General features: G+C 38.5%; 1 protein-coding gene across 2 annotated transcripts in view; it reads left to right on the forward strand.

Moving 5' to 3' along the window:
* LOC117411724 (putative tRNA (cytidine(32)/guanosine(34)-2'-O)-methyltransferase) overlaps window positions 1-23,400 on the forward strand; it is a 34,745-nt gene that overhangs the window by 3,866 nt on the left and 7,479 nt on the right. For both annotated transcript variants that reach the window (XM_059008543.1, XM_059008544.1), the window contains exons 2-9: window positions 4,030-4,168; window positions 5,012-5,081; window positions 6,030-6,132; window positions 6,230-6,308; window positions 6,404-6,456; window positions 9,052-9,105; window positions 9,369-9,471; window positions 10,986-11,069. In XM_059008543.1, the coding sequence (XP_058864526.1) occupies window positions 4,048-4,168; window positions 5,012-5,081; window positions 6,030-6,132; window positions 6,230-6,308; window positions 6,404-6,456; window positions 9,052-9,105; window positions 9,369-9,471; window positions 10,986-11,069 (667 nt within the window). In that variant the 5' untranslated portion in view covers window positions 4,030-4,047. The remainder of the gene's footprint in view (window positions 1-4,029; window positions 4,169-5,011; window positions 5,082-6,029; window positions 6,133-6,229; window positions 6,309-6,403; window positions 6,457-9,051; window positions 9,106-9,368; window positions 9,472-10,985; window positions 11,070-23,400) is intronic.

Below are 23,400 nucleotides of genomic sequence, written 5' to 3' on the forward strand. Positions count from 1 at the left end.
TAATGTTAAAACTTTACAATGCATTAGTAAGACCTCATCTAGAATATCATGACATTTATACTGTGTTCAGGTCTGGGTTTAAAAGGCATTCATATGCAGACAGGCTCAAAGAATTGAATCTGTTCAGTCTTGAACAAAGAAGACTACTAGGCGATCTGATTCAAGCATTCAAAATTGTAAAAGGTATAGACAATGTCGACCCAGGGGACTTCTTTGACCTGAAAAAAGAACCAAGGACCAGGGGTCACAAATGGAGATTAGATAAAGGGACATTCAGAACAGAAAATAGGAGGCACTTTTTACACAGAGAATTGTGAGGGTCTGGAACCAACTCCCCAGTAATGTTGTTGAAGCTGACACCCTGGGATCCTTCAAGAAGCAGCTTGATGAGATTCTGGGATCAATAAACTACTAACAGCCAAACAAGCAAGATGGACCGAATGGCCTCCTCTCATTTGAAAACTTTCTTATGTTCTAATTAATGTATCTAATGTACCTCAAAGTAAACTCTGCAATTGATGACTTATTTCTATTCCTTTATGCATAAATGTGCTTTGCATTCATCAGTGTCTTTATAAAATGCATTTATTTTCTTCCATAGTTTTTTTTTTATTTTTATTTTTTTTCCCCTCCGTATACTTCATCAGAAAGCAGTCCAGTTTTTGCATTCACCAAAAAAGGCAGTTTCACTTGTAGGGACACAGATTACATAAACTGGAGATCCTCCTGCTGTTACTTGCAGATGTAAAACTCCCTGCTGCTGCAAGCAGTAGCAGGAGCAGACACTTTTAGTCAGGATAGGTTTTTAAAACTGCCCCTAAATTAAAACAAATTAACATGTAAAGTAAGTGTTAAACATTTGCTAAATGAATACTGTTATTTAATTACTGGGAGGCAGTATTTCAATACAATAGTCTTAGCAAATTAAGGAGGGGAAAAAGCTTCTTTAATCTATAGGCTGTATTTTTTATTTAGTTTATTATTACTTAAAAAAAAAAAAAATTGCAGTTACTCGTATTGGTTATACTATTGTAAATCTACTTCGTGATAACAAGATTATTAATTTAACAAAGGTTTTCTGCTCAAAAATCGTTAATATTACTTTCACTCCGAGGCAACTAAAATACCTGTCCTAACCCAGTTTCCCCAGACCTATTTTCAGCATGAGCTAAATGGTAACCACGTTATCGAGCACTACACTTTTTAAATAAAAACACATTGCTTTTCATTTAAACAAAATACATGTTTGTACATTTACAATATTCTGAGGTAATGTGTCCATACAGAGAACAACAAAGTGTTAATTGTGTTAATGTACAGCAGAATAATATGACGAAAGCACTAAAGAGCCGTATATAGTAGTCAGGACTTTGCAGTGGGCTGTGTGTAGTGTATGTGTTTCTGCAGTGGGCTGTGTGTAGTGTAGTGTGTGTGTGTGTGTGCCTCTGTGTTTTTGTAGTGTAGTGGGCTGTGTGTAGTGTATGTGTTTCTGCAGTGGGCTGTGTGTAGTGTAGTGTGTGTGTGCCTGTGTGTTTGTAGTGTAGTGGGCTGTGTGTAGTGTGTGTGTTTTTGTAGTGTAGGGTTGGACTATAATGAAATTTTTAGCTATCGATTTATCGTCTGTAAATTAAATTATCATGATAATCGTGATTATTGGCCCAATAAATACAATATTTAAAATTCTCATAATTTATCAAATTTATACTTAGAGTGAGCTTGCATTTTAAATTTTTTTTACTTTACAACAAAGTTTATTTTTATGTTGGACAACCAGTCATGCTTTTCCAGAGAAACCAAAGTTAAAAGCCTAAGCATATTGTTTAAAATCAATACTTAACTTCCCAATGTACGCAGTGCTCACACGATCATGTTTCACGCCTCACGCAGACAGTTAAGTGACACCTACTGCTCAATGCAGAGCCGCTTTCTGCTGCATTGGGTCACGGATGATAATTATGATTATCGATAATAAATTTTCAATGCGATAAAATTATTGATTATTAGAACATAAGAAAGTTTACCAACGAGAGGAGGCCATTCAGCCCATCTTGCTCGTTTGGTTGTTAGTAGCTTATTGATCCCAGAATCACATCAAGCAGCTTCTTGAAGGATCCCAGGGTGTCAGCTTCAACAACATTACTGGGGAGTTGGTTCCAGACCCTCACAATTCTCTGTGTAAAAAAAAGTACCTCCTATTTTCTGTTCTGAATGCCCCTTTATCTAATCTCAATTTGTGATCCCTGGTCCTTGTTTCTTTTTCCAGGTCAAAAAAGTCCCCTGGGTCGACATTGTCTATGCCTTTTAGGATTTTGAATGTTTGAATCAGATCGCCGCGTAGTCTTCTTTGTTCAAGACTGAATAGATTCAACTCTTTTAGCCTGTCTGCATACGACATGCCTTTTAAACCCGGGATAATTCTGGTTGCTCTTCTTTGCACTCTTTCTAGAGCAGCAATATCCTTTTTGTAACAAGGTGACCAGAACTGAACACAATATTCTAGGTGAGGTCTTACTAATGCATTGTAAAGTTTTATCATTACTTCCCTTGATTTAAATTCAACACTTCTCACAATATATCTGAGCATCTTGTTGGCCTTTTATATAGCATCCCCACATTGTCTAGATGAAGACATTTCTGAGTCAACATAAACTCCTAGGTCTTTTTCATAGTTCCCTTCTTTTTCAGTATCTCCCATATGATATTTATAATGCACATTTTTATTGCCTACATGCAATACTTTACACTTTTCTCTATTAAATGTCATTTGCCATGTGTCTGCCCAGTTCTGAATGCTGTCTAGATCATTTTGAATGACCTTTGCTGCTGCAACAGTGTTTGCCACTCCTCCTATTTTTGTGTTGTCTGCAAATTTAATGAGTTTGCTTATTATACCAGAATCTAAATCATTAATGTAGATTAGGAATAGCAGAGGACCTAATACTGATCCCTGCAGTATACCACTGGTTACCTCGCTACATTTTGAGGTTTCTCCTTTAATCAGTACCTTCTGTTTTCTACATGTTAACCACTCCCTAATCCATGTGCATGCATTTCCTTGAATCCCTACTGCGTTCAGTTTGAGAATTAATCTTTTATGCAGGACTTTGTCAAAAGCTTTCTGGAAATCTAAATAAACCATGTCGTATGCTTTGCAATTATCCATTTTCAATGTTGCATCCTCAAAAAAGTCAAGTAGGTTAGTTAGACATGATCTCCCTTTCCTAAAACCATGCTGGCTGTCTCCCAGGATATTGTTACCATATAGGTAATTTTCCATTTTGGATCTTATTATAGTTTCCGTAAGTTCACATATAATAGAAGTCAGGCTTATTGGTCTGTAGTTACCTGGTTCAGTTTTTTCTCCTTTTTTGTGGATCGGTATTACGTTTGCTATTTTCAAGTCTGTCGGTACACCCCCTGTGTCAAGAGACAGTTGCATGATCTTGGTTAGCGGTTTGTAAATAACTTCTTTCATTTCTTTGAGTACTATTGGGAGGATCTCATCTGGCCCGGGGGATTTGTTTATTTTAAGAGCTCCTAGTCCCTTTAACACTTCTGCCTCTGTTATGCTAAAGTTATTTAAAATTGGATAGGAACAGGTCGACATGTCGGGCATGTTGTCCGTGTCCTCCTTTGTAAAAACCTGCGAAAAGTAATCATTTAATATATTTACTATTTTTTTTTCTTCATCTGTGATGTTGCCATTTGTGTCTCTTAGACATTTAACCTCCTCTTTGAATGTTCTCTTGCTGTTATAATATTGGAAAAACTTTTTGGAATTGGTTTTAGCCCCCTTAGCAATATTGATTTCTATCTCTCTCTCGTCCTTTCTAACTTCCTTTTTGACTTGTGTTTGCAGTTTCGGTACTCTTTCTGTGTACTTTTGTTTTTGGTCCTTTTTTAAACGCTTTGTAAAGTGCCGTTTTTCGCTGAATATTTGTTCCAAGTGTAGTGTGTTTTTGTCATTGCTTGTGTTTGAGTCAACTTCTCATAGTGGGATACTGTATGAGTATGCATCCTGTATTTCAGACCCCAGACTGAGAGGCAATGGGGCGCTCCTCGAAGGATAAACGGGACATATACTACCGGCTTGCCAAGGAGGAGGGCTGGCGAGCACGAAGTGCCTTCAAACTGCTGCAGCTGGATGAGGAATTCAGGCTCTTCAAAGGTGAAAGTATTTTGTGTCTTTAAACATTAGCAAATAATTTTCAATTAATCATCCCTGTTATTTGTCCACTTTATGTTGCATTAAAAAAAGAACAGTTGGATAGGTTGAAAGTATGCCTTAAAGTGTTGATCACAAAATAATTCCTGTTTTGCACTTCCATTAGCTCAATAGGTTTCTAATGTGCAGGTTTGAAAGAAACACATGTTTATAGCATGCATACACGCATGTATTTATTTTAAAACATGCTACTTTAGGTAGTACTCAGTTTCTATGTCTATACTGAGGATATCTATTACACTTATACTTCCTGGGTCTTTTCACTGTATGTGTCTTCTGGGTCAAAGCATGTTACTGACTGAAAGCATGTCAGTCAATAGGGGAAGCAGCTGGTTGATTAATGACAGGAAAGAAGCTGTAAAGGGATGAAATGACCAATCAAGTACAACACTAATTGAAAGCATGACTTGCAAACAGAGATTTCTTCAACCAAGTTTAGTACCATATATCGTTTTTTAAAAAGGGGGTATTTGAGACTTGTATAATGATTGGAACTACATAGCCTGTAAGAATTATTTTGTTAGCTGCAATCACTTTTGCACTGATCACATTTTTTATAGGGATGCGTGTGATACTTCAAGTAAATAATCATTAAGTAAGTCTAAGTCTAAAAGGGGTCTACTTGAACATCAACCTTAAAGGCCACTCATATCTATAATAACACATGGACTAGATAGAATTCAAGCCACATCTATCCTGCAGACCTGGTCCATTAACATAGAACAGCCAGGTTTCAGTTTGGTAGTGTAATCGTTATCTTTTTTTTTATCCCCTTCTGCACTGCAGGAGTCTGCCGGGCTGTAGATCTGTGTGCTGCTCCAGGGAGCTGGAGTCAGGTGCTGAGCCGCAAACTCAAGTGAGTTCCGCTGTTTGTGCTCATCAGTGTGCTGTATAGCTGAGAATGGTGTAAGTTGCCTTTGAGGTGCTGGAGAACGTATCTGTGTCCTCTTGAGCTGGCGTTCTTCAAGGTGCTGTGGCATGGAGTACGAAACATCAGTTATCTTCTCTTATTGTTTAGATTTACTTTGTATATAATTTGCTGTTTAAGTTATCACAGCCTGGGGTCCTTTTAAAGTTTGAGGCTCCCCGTGGCCTCAACAGAGCTGTCTCTATGAGAGTGTAGTCATTAACCTGTCCCCCCTGCAACATAAAGATAGACATCATCACAAAATAACACCTGGAACACCAACACCACTGGGGGGAAAAAGTGCTGCAGGGGGAGAGATTATTGGTTACCCTCTGGTGAACCAGTAGTGCTTAGAAGGAAGACATGTTTGAGAGACCACAGGTGTGCTTCTGGCTTGCGAGTTTTAAAATGCCACCAGGATGATTCTAAGTGATTCTAAATAACAAATAGAACACAGCATTAATATTATTAATAATAATAATAATAATAATAATAATTAGTAATTTAAGCGACTTACAGAGACCAGGGGTGAACTGTGAATCACAAGTGCTGCTGTAGAGTCACTTCCAATAGGACCTTGGTTTTACGTCTCATCTGAAGGATGGAGCACAAGGAGGTTAAGTGACTTACTCAGGGTCACACACAGCGAGTCAGTGGCCGAGCAGGGATTGAACTAGGAACCTCCTGGTAACAAGCCCCTTTCTTTAACCACTGGACCGCCAAGCCTGAATTTAGATAACGGTGTAAGCTATTTCATATTCATACCAAGTTGCTCTAAGTGCTCATTGAGGTGCTGGAGAGAGTATGTGAGGTAAGAATAGAGTATCAGCATGCTAGGGAGCTGAGATTGCAGAGCTAGGATGTTCCTGATGTGGTGTTTGGTGATTTTGTTCTCAGGGGGGATGAAGGGAAGGGCACAGAAGTAAAGATTGTGGCAGTGGACCTCCAGGCCATGGCTCCCCTGCCTGCCGTCACCCAGATCCAGGGAGACATCACCAAGGTAACTCCAGGGTGTTGCATTGTTTAGCTTGGTATATTACTGTAAAGTGAGCAGCGGTTTCATAACTGATGTGTATTATTTTATGCTACCCCCACAGGTCTCCACGGCCCAGGAGATCATCCGTCACTTTGAGGGTCAGCCTGCTGACCTTGTAGTTTGCGACGGCGCCCCCGATGGTAGGTACACAGCACTGAATCCTGCAAACCTACATTTCTATTTCCCTCCTCACTATGTTCAGTTCCTAACTGTGTGTCTGTCATTGTCTCTGTAGTGACTGGGCTCCATGATGTTGATGAGTACATCCAGGCTCAGCTCCTCCTGGCTGTGAGTACTCCAGCCGCTCATCGGCACTGCATCTTTAAAAAGAAAAATATATATATATATATATATATATTGGTGATTCAGTTCATGAAAACAGCAGATCCAGTTGGCAAATAATTGTTTAACCCTTTCAGGACCAAGGATTTTTCAGTGGGATGCTCCCTCAGGACCAGGCGTTTTTTGCCTGTATTTTACTCCTATAAAAATTCACTACAAATCTACAGTGGCATCATGGGAATGGTGTCCTTTTTTTCAGAACACTCTGGGGAACATTATGAGCACTTCGGAAACCATCAAATGTTTCGCTCCCCCCCACCCAACACAATATTTATTTTTTTAAATGCTGTTTTTTATTATTGTATTCTGCTTAGATACATGTATAAAAACATGTTATTCTATGACCCGAGGGACCTTACAATAAAGTTGTTCCTGAAAGTTTTGTTAAAAAATATTGATGTTTGGCCAAATTACAAGACATTGTTTCACCCGAGTGATTGCAGTGACATAATACATGTTTATTCTCAGGGTCTTTATAAGCAATAATGGACACTACTCTCGATTTTATTTTCTCCAAATAAAATAAGTTATTCATTCCATTGTTATCAGTAATAAGCAAAAAAAAAACATACCTGAAAATTTAGTTCATGAAATAGTATCCGTTTATATCCACTCGTTTCTTGATATTTATAAATGTTGTAAAAACATATGTATATTAAAATACATGAGACAGAATAAATGTTCTAATATAACTGTCAAATACTTCGGATCGTTTTTCTGTGTCTTTCTTACCTCTAAACAGGTTTCTCTGAAGCAGGCTGTCTCTCTGTGCTGCCAAAACTGTAAATGCACAAAATGCTCCTCTCAGTGTCACATGAAAAAAAAAAAAACACTCAGGAAGTGAAATTGTATCCCTCCCTTATCTAATGATGTTTACTGCCTGTACTGCAAAGTACGATGGCCCTGTAAGTCATCAAAACGAAGTGCATTTATTATCGTGTTTACATGATCGCGGTCTTAGAAGCCCACTTCAGTATGATCATGTTAACACGATCCTGGTCCTTAAAGGTTTAACAGTGCATTGCATGTAATATTTAATTATAATATCTGGTGAGAAATGTTCTCAATGGGCTCCTCCTGTTTATTTCCTGTAATAACCGGCCTGTTATTACGGGAAACACGCTCATTAACACCAGCAACAGCGTGACCCCAGCGCAAGCTGGTATTAACTTGCTGACGTAGAATTAGCTCCCTCACAACAAGCAACACAGTGCTTTAGAAATACTGCACGGGGTAGTGTTAGGATGGGATGCTTGGATAAACTCGGGCTTTGCCCGCAGGATTTATATAGTGCTACAGCAGTTATGAACTTTAAACTGTGTTTTAAAATTTGTACACTCTTTTTACTTACAAATATTTTTAACTTGTGCCAAACTTTATTTTGGATCATGCTTTCTTTTACTCTATTTCTCTATTCAAATGTATTTTATTTTGACTTTCTTTTGTTTATTTTGTATGGTGCTTTGAGATGCTTTTTGTATGAAAGGGTTTGATTTTGAAGGGTTAACCTTTCAAGTTTCAATACTGCAGTACCACATCAATGTTAACTGTTACAATTGGGGAATTGGATTTTCAGGTGTTTAACTTTTTCCGGGTTAAAAAATGGGATTGAATTTTAAAAAAAGATATTAAAAAAAAAAAAAAAAAAGAAAAGACTATCTGCTTCTTTCTTTTAAACATAATCCTAACAAAAAAACATAAAAAAAAACATTTAATATACTTCCATTAGACATACTCTTAATATGCATAATATTACATTCAATTGCTTATCATCACACCCGCCTTTAAACAAATATTAAACTCAGTCTTTCAGAGGGAAAGCAATTACTGGTGCATACCATATTTAAAATGTGTACCCTTATGCTGTAATTGCCTTCCTTTCTCCATGTTTTCATCATACACTCCAGCCGGTACCATGTTCATTGTCAGGGCATTCATTAAAACAAAATCATACACTGTTTGCACTGTGTTACTCAGTAAGCACTAACAACATCATTTATGATATAAATGAATCCTTTTGAAGAGTGGGTATAATGTCTGAAGACCTGTGTGGAGACCTGTGTGGAGACCTGTCTGAAGACTTGTGTGGAGACCTGTGTGGAGACCTGTGTGGAGACCTGTGTTGAGACCTGTGTTGTTAGTTTTCCACCACTAGATGTTGATATATCTGACTGTTTAAAGCCTGTACAAGCTATGCAACTTGAACAAGACTGACTGGACTACATGGTTTTCTTAACATCATAATATCCCACCTACTAGAGAGTGCAGTGTTTTAGTGCTTGTTGCGTTGCTTTAGCACTCATAAAGGTGCTGTGTTTTTATTAGCAGCTCAAGAAGCTGATGACACTGGAGATCGGAGAGCGTATTTATAACCAGCAATGGTATTCTGCTTATCCAATTTGTAACCAGCAATTGCCAAAGTGGAGGTATTGCTCTTTTAGACCAATAAGATATGGAATGTGCATTGTCATCATCTTTCTTTATTCTTCTTCTATGATAAGTAGTAGTTCCTAATGTTTTGTCTGCTGTGTCTCCCAACAGGCCCTGAATATCACCACTCACGTTCTGAAGCCAGGAGGAACCTTTGTGGCGAAGGTAGGGAGAAACCTCCAGTTTATTTTTATGATAATGTGGAGTGTAGTGGTCCTGCAACAACCAGTCACTACAATACAGTCACTTGAAATCAACACTCTAGATTCAAGGGAACGACATGGATGGAAATACAAGCAGTTTGAGCTTTGTCAGGTTTTACTAAACTTTACCAAAAACGATGGTAAACATAATAAACATGTAATGGATCAAACTGCTATGCAGCCAGTCCCCCTGATCATTGTCAGTTTTGTTTATTTTCTGTTAAGATTTTCCGTGGAAAGGACGTCACCCTCCTGTACTCCCAGCTGAAGATCTTTTTCTCTGGCGTGACATGCGCCAAGCCTCGCAGCAGCCGCAACTCCAGCATCGGTGAGTTGTGGTCTCTGACCACTTGAACCCCACGAGAGTCTTTGCTTTGCAACTTTTATTCTCTTTTTGATTTTACTTAATACTTAACCTAATTCCAAAGAAATCAAGAGCATGTTCTATTAAAGCAATAAGGCACGAGAGGACATGGGTTATCGTGGGTATTGTCACTGCTTGGTGCGTTTTTAGCAGCCAACCAAGCAGTGACAATATCCACGATAACCCATGCCCTCAAGTCACTTATTGCTTATATAAAACATTTACCAACTTTACAAACACAGAAAAGAGAAATCGATACAGTTTCTGAATATTTATTAACAAATCTGAAGTATAACCTTCCGCAACAGAAAATAGTTCTATGAACTTTTAGTATTCACAATATTTTCTCTTTTTGTTGTTTTGCGTTTCAACTTTTTAAATAACAAAAAAAAACTTGCTTAAATGTGTTTTTTCTGACTTGAACTTTTTATAATTTACTTGCTTAGTTTTGCTTCTGTTCATTTGTAGGCATTATTTTTTATTATTATTATATTAGCAGACGCTTTTTTTTTTTAGTAGTTTGCAACTGTTACTATATCGTGGATATTGTCACGGCTTGGAACCCTGATTGACCAATCAGCATGCAGCATTCTTACAGTCCGTTTTATAATTACGGTTTGTTTCCCTGATCACAATAATTGCAAACTAACTGTTTCTAAACCTGATTGGAAATGGTGTGTCACTTTTTTTTTTTTTTCAGGAATACTGTTTATAAGAATTGTTATACAGTATACAGGTGCACTCCACTTATAACAGACTCCAAGGGACAATGGAAATCAGTACTTTATAAACGAAGTACATTGTAAAAGTACATTGATATGCTGTATGTAAATGCAAACATAAGTACCTTTTAAATATTTACTCTCTGTAGACATGTCATAAATGTACAACAAAATGTCATTGTCCCTGCCAAATAAGTACATAAAGGTAAATATCAACAAAACAAGAAAGCATAACTGCCAAAGAACGGGAGTTTATTATTTTTTATGAAACACGCCGCTGTGGGCCGTACAATGTAAGAAGTACCATTTTACAAATGTATATTTTCGCTTTTAAATGTAATTAAAATTGTATACGTTATACGTTTAAACCGTACAACAGCTGTGCCAACAAAAACATAGAAGAATAAAAGTAAACAGCAGCTATTTTCCTGCCTGACGTCACAAATGCCACCGTGACTGTCATTTACTGTCCCGGATGTACCTTATTTGCACAAAACGGGTACTGTATGTATTAAACTGTACGTATTAAACACAAAAGACCTGCCTGTGGAACAGGAAAGCTGTACGTATTAAACGGTGTATACGTTGCAAGCGAGTCTGTTTTAACCAGAGTAATTCCCCATTAAAGCCCATGTTGTTTGGCAGGGACGTGCCTCCTCAATACGTTATAAACGGAACTCCATTCTAACAGGATCCAACGTGGAGTGCACTTGTATTATTTTCAATTTTTTTTACACGGTTCTCCCTTTTCTGCAGAGGCGTTTGTGGTGTGCCAAGGATACACTCCCCCTGAGGGCTATGTCCCCAACATGTCTAACCCGCTCCTGGATCACTGCTACGGTACTGTCTCAATTCAGCGTTCTGTTTTTAAATCCTCCTTATCTAACTGTAATACAGCTTTAAATCCTGCGAACAAGCCTCCATCTCCATGTTTTAATTTGCTGCCACTCAGTAGTTGGGGTGGGTGTAAAGTATTCAGAATGAATCCATGATAGATACAAGTCAGGAAGGAGGGACATTGCCCAACTGCACTGGGAAGGGGTAGTTTTGTTTTTGTTTTTTTTTCTAGTAGGTTTTAGTTTTTTAAATGGGAAAGGGTGAAGTCAATATGAACTGAGTAACCATTTCCAGTGTTTTCCGGTGTTTGTTGACTGTACACCGATTTCATTTTTTTTCTATCTGGGTTTTTTATCGGTTAAAACCGAAAATCAGAAGCCCTAAATATATTATATTGCTAACAGCCTCACCTAAGTGAGTGTTTTGTGGATTTAACCCATCAGGGTTGGTTGCTTTAAATCAAGTCGATTTTACATCACTTGATTTAAAAACAAAAATACATAACAAAAAAAAATCATTGATTTTTAAATCATTTTTTTCTTTTACTACCTATTTTACATAGTTTCTCAAGGAAGACATGAAAAGTATGTTTTAAAAACCTTTTATTAACACACAAATTACATCTTAAACTCTTACTGTCTATGAACTAAAACGTGCACTGAAGTTTATATTAAGGCCTAATTTAATTTAAATTATTAAGCACTTGTAGTTCACTTACCAAGTAATTTAAAGGGAATACACAGCATCCAGTTTTGTATATTACCCCTGTCTGCTAAGGATCTTTCTGGAACATATTTTCTTATAAACAGAAAATAACTGTAGTTGTTAGAAAATATTTTGTAACAAACATAATGCCTCAGGCCAATATGACCCAAGATATTTCTCCATGTAGCTTTGCATACATTGAGACTGCTTTAAATTGGTCTCTATTATTATTATTATTATTATTATTATTATCATTATTATTATTGGCCGGACCAAATCAAACCCTGATCGCTCTTGCAAAAGAGTGTTTATGCGATAATATCGCTAGTTTCCATATCGCATTTTCTTTATCCTGAAACCAAAACTAGCCATTTCCAATCCGCGAAATGGGCGGAGAGAAGTTTTGCAGGAGTAGGAGGGACCGCCAAAAGCAATATGAAAACAGCTGTTGACCAATCCCCAGCCGGTATTTGTGACATTTTTTGAAGGGGCGGAAACAAGGCGGTAACATGTGAAAAGGCAGGCGAAGACAGCCAGGGCAGAAAAAAATAAAAATAAAAATCTGTGTTGTACTACTGTTTCGTTTGAATATCAGTGAATGAATAATATTAGTAATAATAATAAAATATGTTTATTTAATAATAATAATAATAATAATAATAATAATAAGCATGTGGAAGCGACATCGTGGGAGAAGTACAGTCGTGGACAAGTACAACGCAGTTAGAAGCAGAAAGGAGGAATTACATCTTTAAATCTGGAGTTGCTTTAATCAGAAAACATTGCAGCTTAAAGCCTTGCAGCTGCGTGTATTTTTCTGATAAGCTGAAACTCGGAGCAGCTGATTCAAATCCTGCGGCGTTCTGGGACACGGGGGAGGAGCGGAGCACGCAGCACAAACACAAACAAACAAAAGGCAGGCAGACTCCCCAGCGACAGCGTGTGGAAGCGACATCGTGGGAGAAGTACAGTCGTGGACAAGTACAACGCAGTTAGAAGCAGTTTGAAAGCAGGCTGACAGCTGCAGAAGCTACGCTAAACAAAACAAAAAAAAAAAAAACGAAAAAAAAAAGGTCTTCAAGCCAGTAATCTGTGAAAACTGCATGATGTGGGAAATCCGAGAAAACCCAACAGAGCTCAACCAAGTGTGTGTAAAGTGCCGCACGATCCAGGACTTGCTTCAATGAGTAAGTCTGTTAGAAATGGAGCTGGAGGAAATGAGACAGCAACAGGAGCTTGAGGAACTGACACACCCACAATTCATGGAAGTCTGCACCCCTAGCAGACTGAAAGCCACCAGGGAGATGGAAGAGAGTCGAAACAGCTGGGTTCAGATAGGCAGAAGCAGGGAAAAAAAGAAACTTCGTCAAACACAACCACCAGAAATCCAGACATCCAACACATTTGAGCCACTTCAACATTTAGATGACCAAAACCAACATCAAGAGAATGAAAGAAACAACATCCAAGACCCTATAAACTGACCAGGCAGCAAAAAGAAGGGAGGTCATGATTGTTGGGGACTCCATATTGAAAAACACAGCAAGTTCAGTTCGCAGTTTGGACCCCCTTACAACAGCAGTGTGCTGCCTTCCAGGAGCCTCTGTCAAGCACATCACTGAGAAAGTGGACAGGCTCCTAGAACGAACAGGAGACGAACCGGTAGTAGTCGTCCACATCGGTACAAACAACATTGGAAGAGACAGTCCAAGATCACTGCAAAACAAATTCAGAGAGCTAGGAAGGAAATTAAAAGACAAGACCAAAACTGTGGTATTTTCTGGGATACTGCCGACACCCTGCAAAGAACCATATGGACAGCTGGAAATACAAAATCAAAATGCATGGCTGAAATCGTGGTGCAAAGGCTTCACCTTTCTTGAACATTGGAGCACATTCTACAACAAGGACTATCTATATAGGTGGGACGGACTGCACTGGAACAGAAAGGGAACCAATCTACTTGGAGAAAGGATCCTTGAGGAGGTTCAGAAGCATTTAAACTAGAAAGGAAGGGGGGAGAAAACAAAAAAACAGAAGAGAGACCACTTCAAAACAAGGGCAACAACTCAGGTAAGACAACTATTAAATGTATTTATCTTAACCCTAAGTGGTCCATTTATTCAGCGCGTCTCAGGCGCGTCAGGTCCAATTTATTTTCACACGCGCAGTTTATTTTAGACACGCTGTTTAAAAGTATTTTTTTCACAGTAAAACAGGTTTAAAAGGCATTGCATATCAACAGGACACTCAGTACTGCATCTCCAGCACCGCCCCACCCCTCGTTCGCTATATTTTTCAAATAACTCTTAATAGTACATACCGATAAATCATCTCTTGATCACTCGTTTTATCACCAACTCCTCAATAATGCGATCCAAGTCGTTATTTTATTACTATAACCTGGTGTATCACAGGGATCAGTAGTAGGTCCTCTGCTATTCCTAATCTACATTAATGATTTAGATTCTGGTATAATAAGCAAACTCATTAAATTTGCAGACAACACAAAAATAGGAGGAGTGGCAAACACTGTTGCAGCAGCAAAGGTCATTCAAAATGATCTAGACAGCATTCAGAACTGGGCAGACACATGGCAAATGACATTTAATAGAGAAAAGTGTAAAGTATTGCATGCAGGCAATAAAAATGTGCATTATAAATATCATATGGGAGATACTGAAACTGAAGAAGGGAACTATGAAAAAGACCTAGGAGTTTATGTTGACTCAGAAATGTCTTCCTCTAGACAATGTGGGGAAGCTATAAAAAAGGCCAACAAGATGCTCGGATATATTGTGAAAAGTGTTGAATTTAAATCAAGGGAAGTAATGATAAAACTTTACAATGCAGAACAACTTTGGACATGCAGAACCGTTCCCTTTCGATTCAAAGACGACCATCAAGACATTACGTATGGGATATGCCTGCCCATTGGGTAGGTATTGCTGAGCTCTCTATACCAGAGCTGCCGATAGGCCCCTTCTTGGGATTATAACCTCGGTCACGCCCACCAAGGGAATAAAACTATCATCCAAAGGAAGCCATTTCTCTTTTTCCTTCTCAAGCTGGTAAGGTAAGACCTTTATGTGTAGCTGAGCGTTTTGATAGAAAAGAGCTTCTCGAGTCGAATCAAGTCGATTGTATTTCCCTTGCATTTGTGCTGAAAGCTGGCTCGCCACTTTCCCAGACTTTGAAAAGACTGAGCCTTTTGCCTTTCTGTCTTTTAGCGGCCTCCTCACTTGCGTGGTAGGCCGCTCTTTGTTATCTGTGTCGTGTGTGAGCGACTGCCTGTGCAGTCACCCGCGAGTGGTTGTCTATTTCTTCCTGAGAGTACTCAGTTCCTCCATGGGGCTAGGCCTTGCCGTATCCCCACTGTTGAGTGACACTTCCAGCTGTGCTCTCTTCCACAGGTCTAGGCCTTGCTGCATCCCCACTGTCGAGCAGACCTCGCCGGCTGCACAGGCCTGCCCACCTCGGTGAGTTGGGCCTTGTAAACAAACAGTGTGATCTCCCCTGTACTATCTTTCTAACATGTTTTTGCTGTCTCCTCAACTCTCCCACTGCGGCTTCAGCTCTTGTGTCCCCATCGGGCACTCTACGCTATGACCAGGTGTGTGTGACCGCGCGGTTAGGGTAGGTATGTTTGCGTAGCGGCCCTACCCCGGCGCACGCATAGCCCTTGATACTTAGGTATTTCAGTGCATACGGCGCCCAGCGCCTCAGCGGCAGTGCACGAGACGCACAGTTCATTCTGTGCTTGGTACAACGCTAGTGTGGGAACGCTCAGTGCTGCGCGGTGCGCACGGCGCTCGGGACGCATGTGCATGGTGCACACGGTGCTTGGTCACTGCCACAAAAGTAGCGCAAGAGCTCACGGTGCTACACGGTACACGGTGCACACGTTGGTGCCCGCTGCTACAGAGCTACTGCAAGAGCGCAAGGTGCACGTAGTGCTACACTACTGTGTGCGCACGGTGCTCGGTAGGCAGGTGTCTAGTACCTCGGTGTGCATAGCGCCCTCGGATGCTCTGTGCACGAGGTGCCTCGTTGCCCTCTCCCTCTGTAGACGGTGCTCCACTCCGCTGTAGGTTATGCGCTTCCCCGGTTGTGTGACTGCACGTAGTCCAGGCTAGACACCCCTGTCCAGTTACTGCGCTGTGTTTACTCTTTTTCTGTTTAACAGCCTACATGCCTCGCTGTAAAACCTTACAGCGCTCGCTGTTTTACGTTTTCCTCTACTTTGCAGTTAAAAAAAAAAAAAAAAAAAAAAGAGACGCGTGATCCACCACCGGACCCCAGCTCTGTCGCGCCCCGCTGTGGAGTTGACTCTGCTGGACTGCCTCAGCCCACCCTCTCAGTGTGCTTAAAAATTCCAGTTCACCTGCGTTGCCGTGGTGTCTTTTGTTACCCTCACAGCTTTGCTGTTGTGTGCGTGTATGTGTGGTTTTATTTCACTGCCTTGCAGTTTAGAAATAAAAAATAATACAAGCGCGATTCCTCCATCGGGACCCAGCTCTGCTGTGTCAATCTGATCAGCTCTTCATCTGTCACGGGACACGGACCCTAGGACAGCCCATCTCTAAGCAGTGTCTATCACATTAGATTGTGGATACAGTCTCGCCTGCATATAATGGTGCTGGCTTGCCCCCACCTGGTAAGGTAGCCGCACACTCCACTAGAGGGTTGGCTACATCTTGGGCCCTCTTCAGAGGTGCCTCGATGTCTGTTATTTGTACTGCGGCTAGCTGGGCTACGCCGCATACTTTCTCCAGGTTTTACCGTCTTACTGTGGTAGACCCTGCCTTGCCTTCTGTAGGCACAGGGGTCCTTGAGGGTGTAAGTTCACACTGCTAACCTCTGGGTTAGACAGTGCTAGTGCGTCCCTCATATGCTGCCGTTCCTTCTCTCTCGCGACAGCTCTGGTATACATTATCCATACGTAATGTCTTGGTGGTAGTCTTCGAATTGGTCTACTTAAATCATGGTAAATTTACGTATTTTTAGCAGGTATGTTATGGAATAAATTAGGATTTCGTGGACGTTTTCGGGGACCTGTTTAAACATTAAATAAACCTAACCAGATAATATTTGAGTACTATAAAAGACTAAAAGTGGTGGTACTTGCTTCCTTACTAAAACAGTGCTGTCATTTGTTAAAGGCAAACGTGCAACATCCCCAGCAGTTGCTGCCGACATTCTCTGTCTGGTGTGGACTTGCCCACATTGAGACTGCACCTTCTGCATCCACTGAATTGGTTGGAAGTGTAAGGCAACGCTTTGCCAACTTATACAGATGTGGAAATCAATTAGAAACAGTCTGAAAACTCGGTTACCCTCAAGGGCATCTGGCAGTAGTGTCCTCCATGTACAAATCACCACCTAGTGGTAATTGGCTAACGACAACAATACATTGAAATTACCTGTGTGGTAAATGCGTACATTCTTCCAATACTCAAATTACAAAGTATTTAACCATCCACATACAGGTAAAAAATTTACAATTCAAGGTTTTATTAATTGCAATACCACTCAATTGCAATGTTATATACATGTTGAAATGCCCATGTGGCTTAGCATATTGGAAAAAACAAAACAAAACTTATAAATTATTTGTTTATTTAGCGGACGCCTTTATCCAAGGCAACTTACAGAGACTAGGGTGTGTGAACTATGCATCAGCTGCAGAGTCACTTACAATTACGTCTCACCCAAAAGACGGAGCACAAGGAGGTTAAGTGACTTGTTCAAGGTCACACAATGAGTCAGTGGCTGACGTGGGATTTGAACTGGGGACCTCCTGGTTACAAGCCCATTTCTTTACCACTGGACCACACAGCCTCCCAAATTAGAATAGCAGAACATAAGGCAGCCATTCGTAACAATAATTTGGATTAAGCAATTGCCAGACACTACCAAACAATGAAACATGGAAAGAGTAGTAGTACCTGCTCATAGTGGGAGATTCTATTATTAGAAATGTCAACCTAACCCTTAGAAATTCTCAGGAGGTGGCAGTATGTTGCTTACCAGGAGCAATGGTCTCTGATATTGAGGCCAACCTGAATAAGATAGCTGAAAATCACAATCAGATTTCCACACTAATCATTCATGCTGGAACAAATGATATAAGATTCAGAGACTCCGAGATTCTAAAGAAAAAATACATTTCATTGTATCAAAAGGCTAAGTCATTATGTCAGAATGTAATTTTCTCTGGACCTTTATCTGTTATTAACAGAGGATGTGAAGCATTTAGTCGACTATTTTCCCTCAATAGTTGGTTATCCAAATGGTGTACATCTGAGAAACTGGGTTTTATCGATAACTGGGATAGTTTTTGGGAGAGGCCGGGGTTGGAAAGGGCTACTAAGATTAACAGAAAACATAGGACATCACTGTAACAATCTGTGACTTAGTGGACCACTGTTTGGGTCTCAATTACCTAAGCAGATTAAACAATCAGTGTATTCTATAAAAATAATAACCGTCCCCCTTCATAGAAATGTTTTATCTTTTACCCGGGTGCATGTACTGAAAATGTAATTAATATTAAAACACAAACAGGGAGTACACTGAAGGGTATTACACAAAACCCTTCATTTCAGCAACCTGATCATAGTGAGGTAGCTGTTGATGAGGGTAATAATAAAATTGAAACCCTTATTGCAAGTTGTAGGGATTATTCTGGTAGATCTATCCGCGCTCGGCTGATTTCCAATAATCTTATTAAAGTTTCTTTAAATACAGCTACTCCTTTATCGCAGTGCAATAAAATACATGTAGCTCTACTTAATGTGCGGTCCCTATCTAATCACTCGCTATAAACTTGGATTTTTATTTCTGACTGAGACCTGGCATGGTGTGGATGATACATCTTTAATTGCAGCCTCACCCTCCAGCTATACTTTTATCCAGCAAGCACGTGCTGGAGGGCGGGGAGGTGGACTAGCTAGCATTTTCCTTGATATCTACAATTGTAAACAGAATAGTTTTGGGGAATTTTTATCCTTTGAATCTTTATCCTTCATGCTTGATAGTCGACTCCCTGTACTTATGGTAAATATCTATCGCCCACCTAAACCAAGACAATCTTTCTTACCAGAATTTTCAGAGTTCCTGTCTATAATTTCCACTAAATATGATAGGATTCTTATACTTGGAGATTTTAATTTGCATACCGATATTCTATCTGATTCGACAGCTATGGACTTTTTAAGTCTATTAGATTATTTTGAGTTTACTCAGCATGTAACAGGGCCTACACATAACCACGGTCATACTGTAGATTTAGTTATATCTCAAGGACTAGAAATGATCATGTCCCCAACTATCGACCCTGCGTTATCAGATAATTTCTTAATTTCATTTGAGGCTATATTGCCTCAATGTAAAAAGACTGTAGTAAGTTCTGTTAAAAGGTGCATTATAAATCCTGCAGTTGTTCAAAAGTTTTCTGAAGTAGTTAGTCTATATCCACCCATCTCAACAAGTTCTCTATCAGCTGATGAGTTAGTTGACAGATACAACCATCAACTAAAAACTGCTCTTGATACTGTGGCTCCAGTAAAAATTAAAATGTAGGACACCGTGGATGAATAATGATATACATCAAATAAAAAGAAATTGTCGCAAAGCAGAGCGTAAATGGAGAGATACAAAATTACAAATACATTACGATATTTTAAAGCACTGCCTATCAAAGTATAATGCAGCGTTAACGTCAGCAAGAAGTGCTTACTTCTCCAGTCTTATTGCAAAAAATAAGAACAATGCTAGAGTCCTTTTCTCAACTATTGATAGATTAGTAAACCCATCTCCTTCACCTGAATATTGCATTGTGGCCTCACCTATCAAGTGTGAAGAATTCCGTAATTATTTTGATGGAAAAAAACTTAGTATTAAGGATCAAATTACACAAAATGATTTTGAGCTCTGTGTGCCACCAAAAACAATCGAAACAGAATTACATTATTTTTCTCTGATTAACTTAAAAGACTTAAATAAAATAGTTATGTACATTAAATCTTCTACGTGTCTTTTGGATCCTATACCAACCAGTCTCTTGAAGGAGGTGTTTAGTAAGCTGTCCAATGATGTTCTTGAAATAGTTAATAGCTCTTTTTCGTCAGGACGGTTTCCTTCTTCTTTAAAAACAGCCTTAGTGAAACATTTACTTAAGAAATTTAATCTGGATAGTTCAGTTCTAAGTAATTTTAGACCCACTTCAAACCATTCTTTTTTAGCAACGTTACTTGAAAAAGTCGTTTTTAAACAAATTAATAGTTTCCTTGGAAATAATAACATCTTCGAAAAATTTCAATCAGTATTTTGTTGCCTTAGGAGAATCTACACCTGGACTAGCTAATATTACATGTGGTGTTCCGCAGGGCTCCATTCTTGGTCCCATGTTATTTTCTTTATACATGCTGCCTCTCGGGGAGGTTATTCGTAAACATGGGGAGAATTTCCACAGCGATGCAGATGACACACAGATTTATATATCTGTTAAACCAGGTGACACAACAGCTATCAATGTTCTTTTCAAATGTCTAGCCGATATTAGAAGCTGGATGTCTCAGAATTTCTTACAGTTAAATTCTGATAAGACAGAAGTCTTACTTTTAATCAACACATGGACTCGACAAATATTGATCTAGGTATGCTAAAATCAAATGTATAATCTGAAGTGAAAAACCTGGGGGTTATTTTTGATTCTGCACTTTCCTTCGGTCCACATATAAAATACATTACTAGTGTCCTTCTATCATTTAAGAAACATTGTGAAAGTTAGATCATTCTTGTCTTTGGATGATGCAAAGAAATTAGTACATGCTTTTATTTTTTCTAGGTTAGATTACTGTAATGCTTTATTCTCTGGACTTACAAGTCATGCTATATCACGTCTATAGCTAGTGCAAAATGCTGCTGCTAAATGCTAACTAAAACAAAAAAAGGGCTCACATTACACCTGTGTTGGCATCATTGCATTGGCTTCCTGTGCATTACAGAATTGATTTTAAAATTCTATTACTAGTTTTTAAAGCACTGAATGGACTATCTCCACAATATCTAAATAATATGCTAATTCCTTATCAGCCTGAACACACAGAGATCTGCAAATGCTGTCCTTTTATGTATTCCGAGGGTGAATGGTAAAAGGAGGGGAGAGGATGCTTTCTGATTAAATGCCCCCACACTCTAGAACTCCTTACCCCCTTTTATCAGAGATTCACCTTCATTTGCAATCTTCAAATCTCGATTATTGTATTTTTTTTTTCTGTAAGTAAAGCGCTTTGAATTGTATTGTACACGGATTGCGATATATAAAGGTTTATTGTTATTATTATTATTATTATTATTATTATTATTATTATTATTATTATTATTATTACCTGAGGGCGGAGGAAATGTAGTTAAACTATTGTTAAGCACATTGAATACAATGGAACCGCATGGTCTTCATGAAAATCTGGATCTTGGTCCATCCTGTAATTGACATCTATGAGGTAAATACATCAGTGAAGATATATGAAGCATATTACATGTAAGCGTTATTTAATTGTATTCTTGTCGAAGTGATTATAAAAAGTTTATGCATGAGAATTAATGATCATTTATAATAATGTAATTTATTAGGCAAATCGTGAGTTGTAATTAATTGTAATCAGATCAAAAGCGAATTCCAAATATGTTTGGCTACTGGGTATGTATGAGATGTATCTGTGTTGTCTGTAAGTTACCATCTATTACTACATTGGGGATTTATTATGTATTTCTGAATTTCATCTATACACAGTTAGACTGTCTGAATGTTCGTCACTTGTAAGCTTCTAAATTACTGTTTGAGACACTTGAGTGTTTAAGAATGAAAAAGACAGTAAGAGTATCTCTCTTGAATCATGTTTAGAAGTAATAATGCAATAATTATGGTATGGGTCCTCTTAAAAAAATGAAACAAAAAAAGATGTAGAAATAGAGATTGTGTTCCAATTAACAATAGTATTCACCACCTGAAGAAGACTCTTGTAGTCGAAACGCGTCGTGGACGTGGCTGCAGTAGTTTTTATATATATATATACTTTAAAATGTTTGTTCAATAAAAAATGAAATTAATTTTGGACTTCTGAGTAGTGTGGATCATTGAGGAAAATCACAACGTGTGCGAGCAAGAGTCCTGAACCATAAGGAAATAAGGTTTGTTTGGCCATTCCTGGCTGGTTGGCGTGAATCGACAGAGACAGTTGCTTATATATAAATCGGACAGTTGCCGTAGTGCCCGGGCAGTTGGCGAAGTGCCCAGCTGCAGCGGGCAGATGCTGAATTAGCTTTGAATTTTATGTCATTTTGGCATTCACCCGGGCTGATGGTGATGAAAGACTTTAGTGCACCCTGTTGTAACAAATGAAAGGCTAATGGAAAGTAACACAGCAGTGTTCATCCTCTGGGTATCTACTCCAGCTCTCAATAATAGTTTGTCAGTCAAATAACTTTATTTAATCACTAGACCGACTGAATCGTTTATATTTATTTTTATTTATTTATTTTAATGAAATGCTGAGGCAAATGTCTAATTGTCTGAGATCTGATTTCAACTAATGTTAGACATGAAATAATATTGTTTGAATGTGTAAAAAATATTTTCTACAGAACGAAAACTAAACTTTTTATAAGAAAATGTTTTCTTCTAAGTTAAATTGTCGTTCATATTTCAAATAAGAAAAATACATACTGATGGCATGTCAGATGCTTAGATGACAGATATGGTTGCATGCTTGTAGAACTTAAGGATAAAACACAATACATTTTGACAAGGACTTGCATTAGTTCCATTACTTAGTTGAGCACAAGGTGGTTTCAATAAATACTTTCTGGTTTAAATATAGGTCTACTATGTGATAGTTTATATTTTTTTTAATTATTAGTCGATTAAACCGCTACTGAATAAGACCATTTTGCTACCTACTTTCCATGCTGATAGCAAATCCTCACTACGGCCTTAAAGTTAACTTCTAGCTCTGGTAAGGGTATATAGCTAGATGGTAGTAGTATCAGCTTCACAACTCTGTTCAAAAAACAAAAAAAAACAATAACCTTTGAATTAGGGTTATTGTGCGTCATTACCGTTCACACTACTATGTTTTATTTATTTTTTGGCTAAAAGGATCATTTTCGGTTTAATATTACATTGTGTTGTTATTCAAGATTGATATCGGTGAGGATATGCTTGTTTTTTTTTTAGAAAGCCCCAAAATTATTACTAAAGGTCTGTAATTGTGATATTTCAATATTAAAAGCATGTTTTGTATTCTCCATTTGGATATGTAAATAGCAGAACCATGTTACTGCTAAACATACATGTAAAAGATTCTCAATAAAGTTCCAACAGAGATGGTGTCCAGTAGAAATTAACAAATTCACTGCCAAATAGTTTTTTAACCTTTTCAATTTTACTTCATGATTTAAACCATTTGATATTTTATGACATTCCCCCTGGGTTATACTACCAGATGCTATGTTCACAAAAACTCCCATTTCCAGTTTATAAAGTAAAAACGAGAATCATAGGTCTCGCCAGTGCTTCAGTGTAATCGAGGATTGCAGGACTCTCCAATGCTTCAGTTACGTT

Source organism: Acipenser ruthenus, chromosome 37 (genome assembly GCF_902713425.1).
Source record: "Acipenser ruthenus chromosome 37, fAciRut3.2 maternal haplotype, whole genome shotgun sequence".
NCBI classification, from domain to species: Eukaryota; Metazoa; Chordata; class Actinopteri; order Acipenseriformes; family Acipenseridae; genus Acipenser; species Acipenser ruthenus.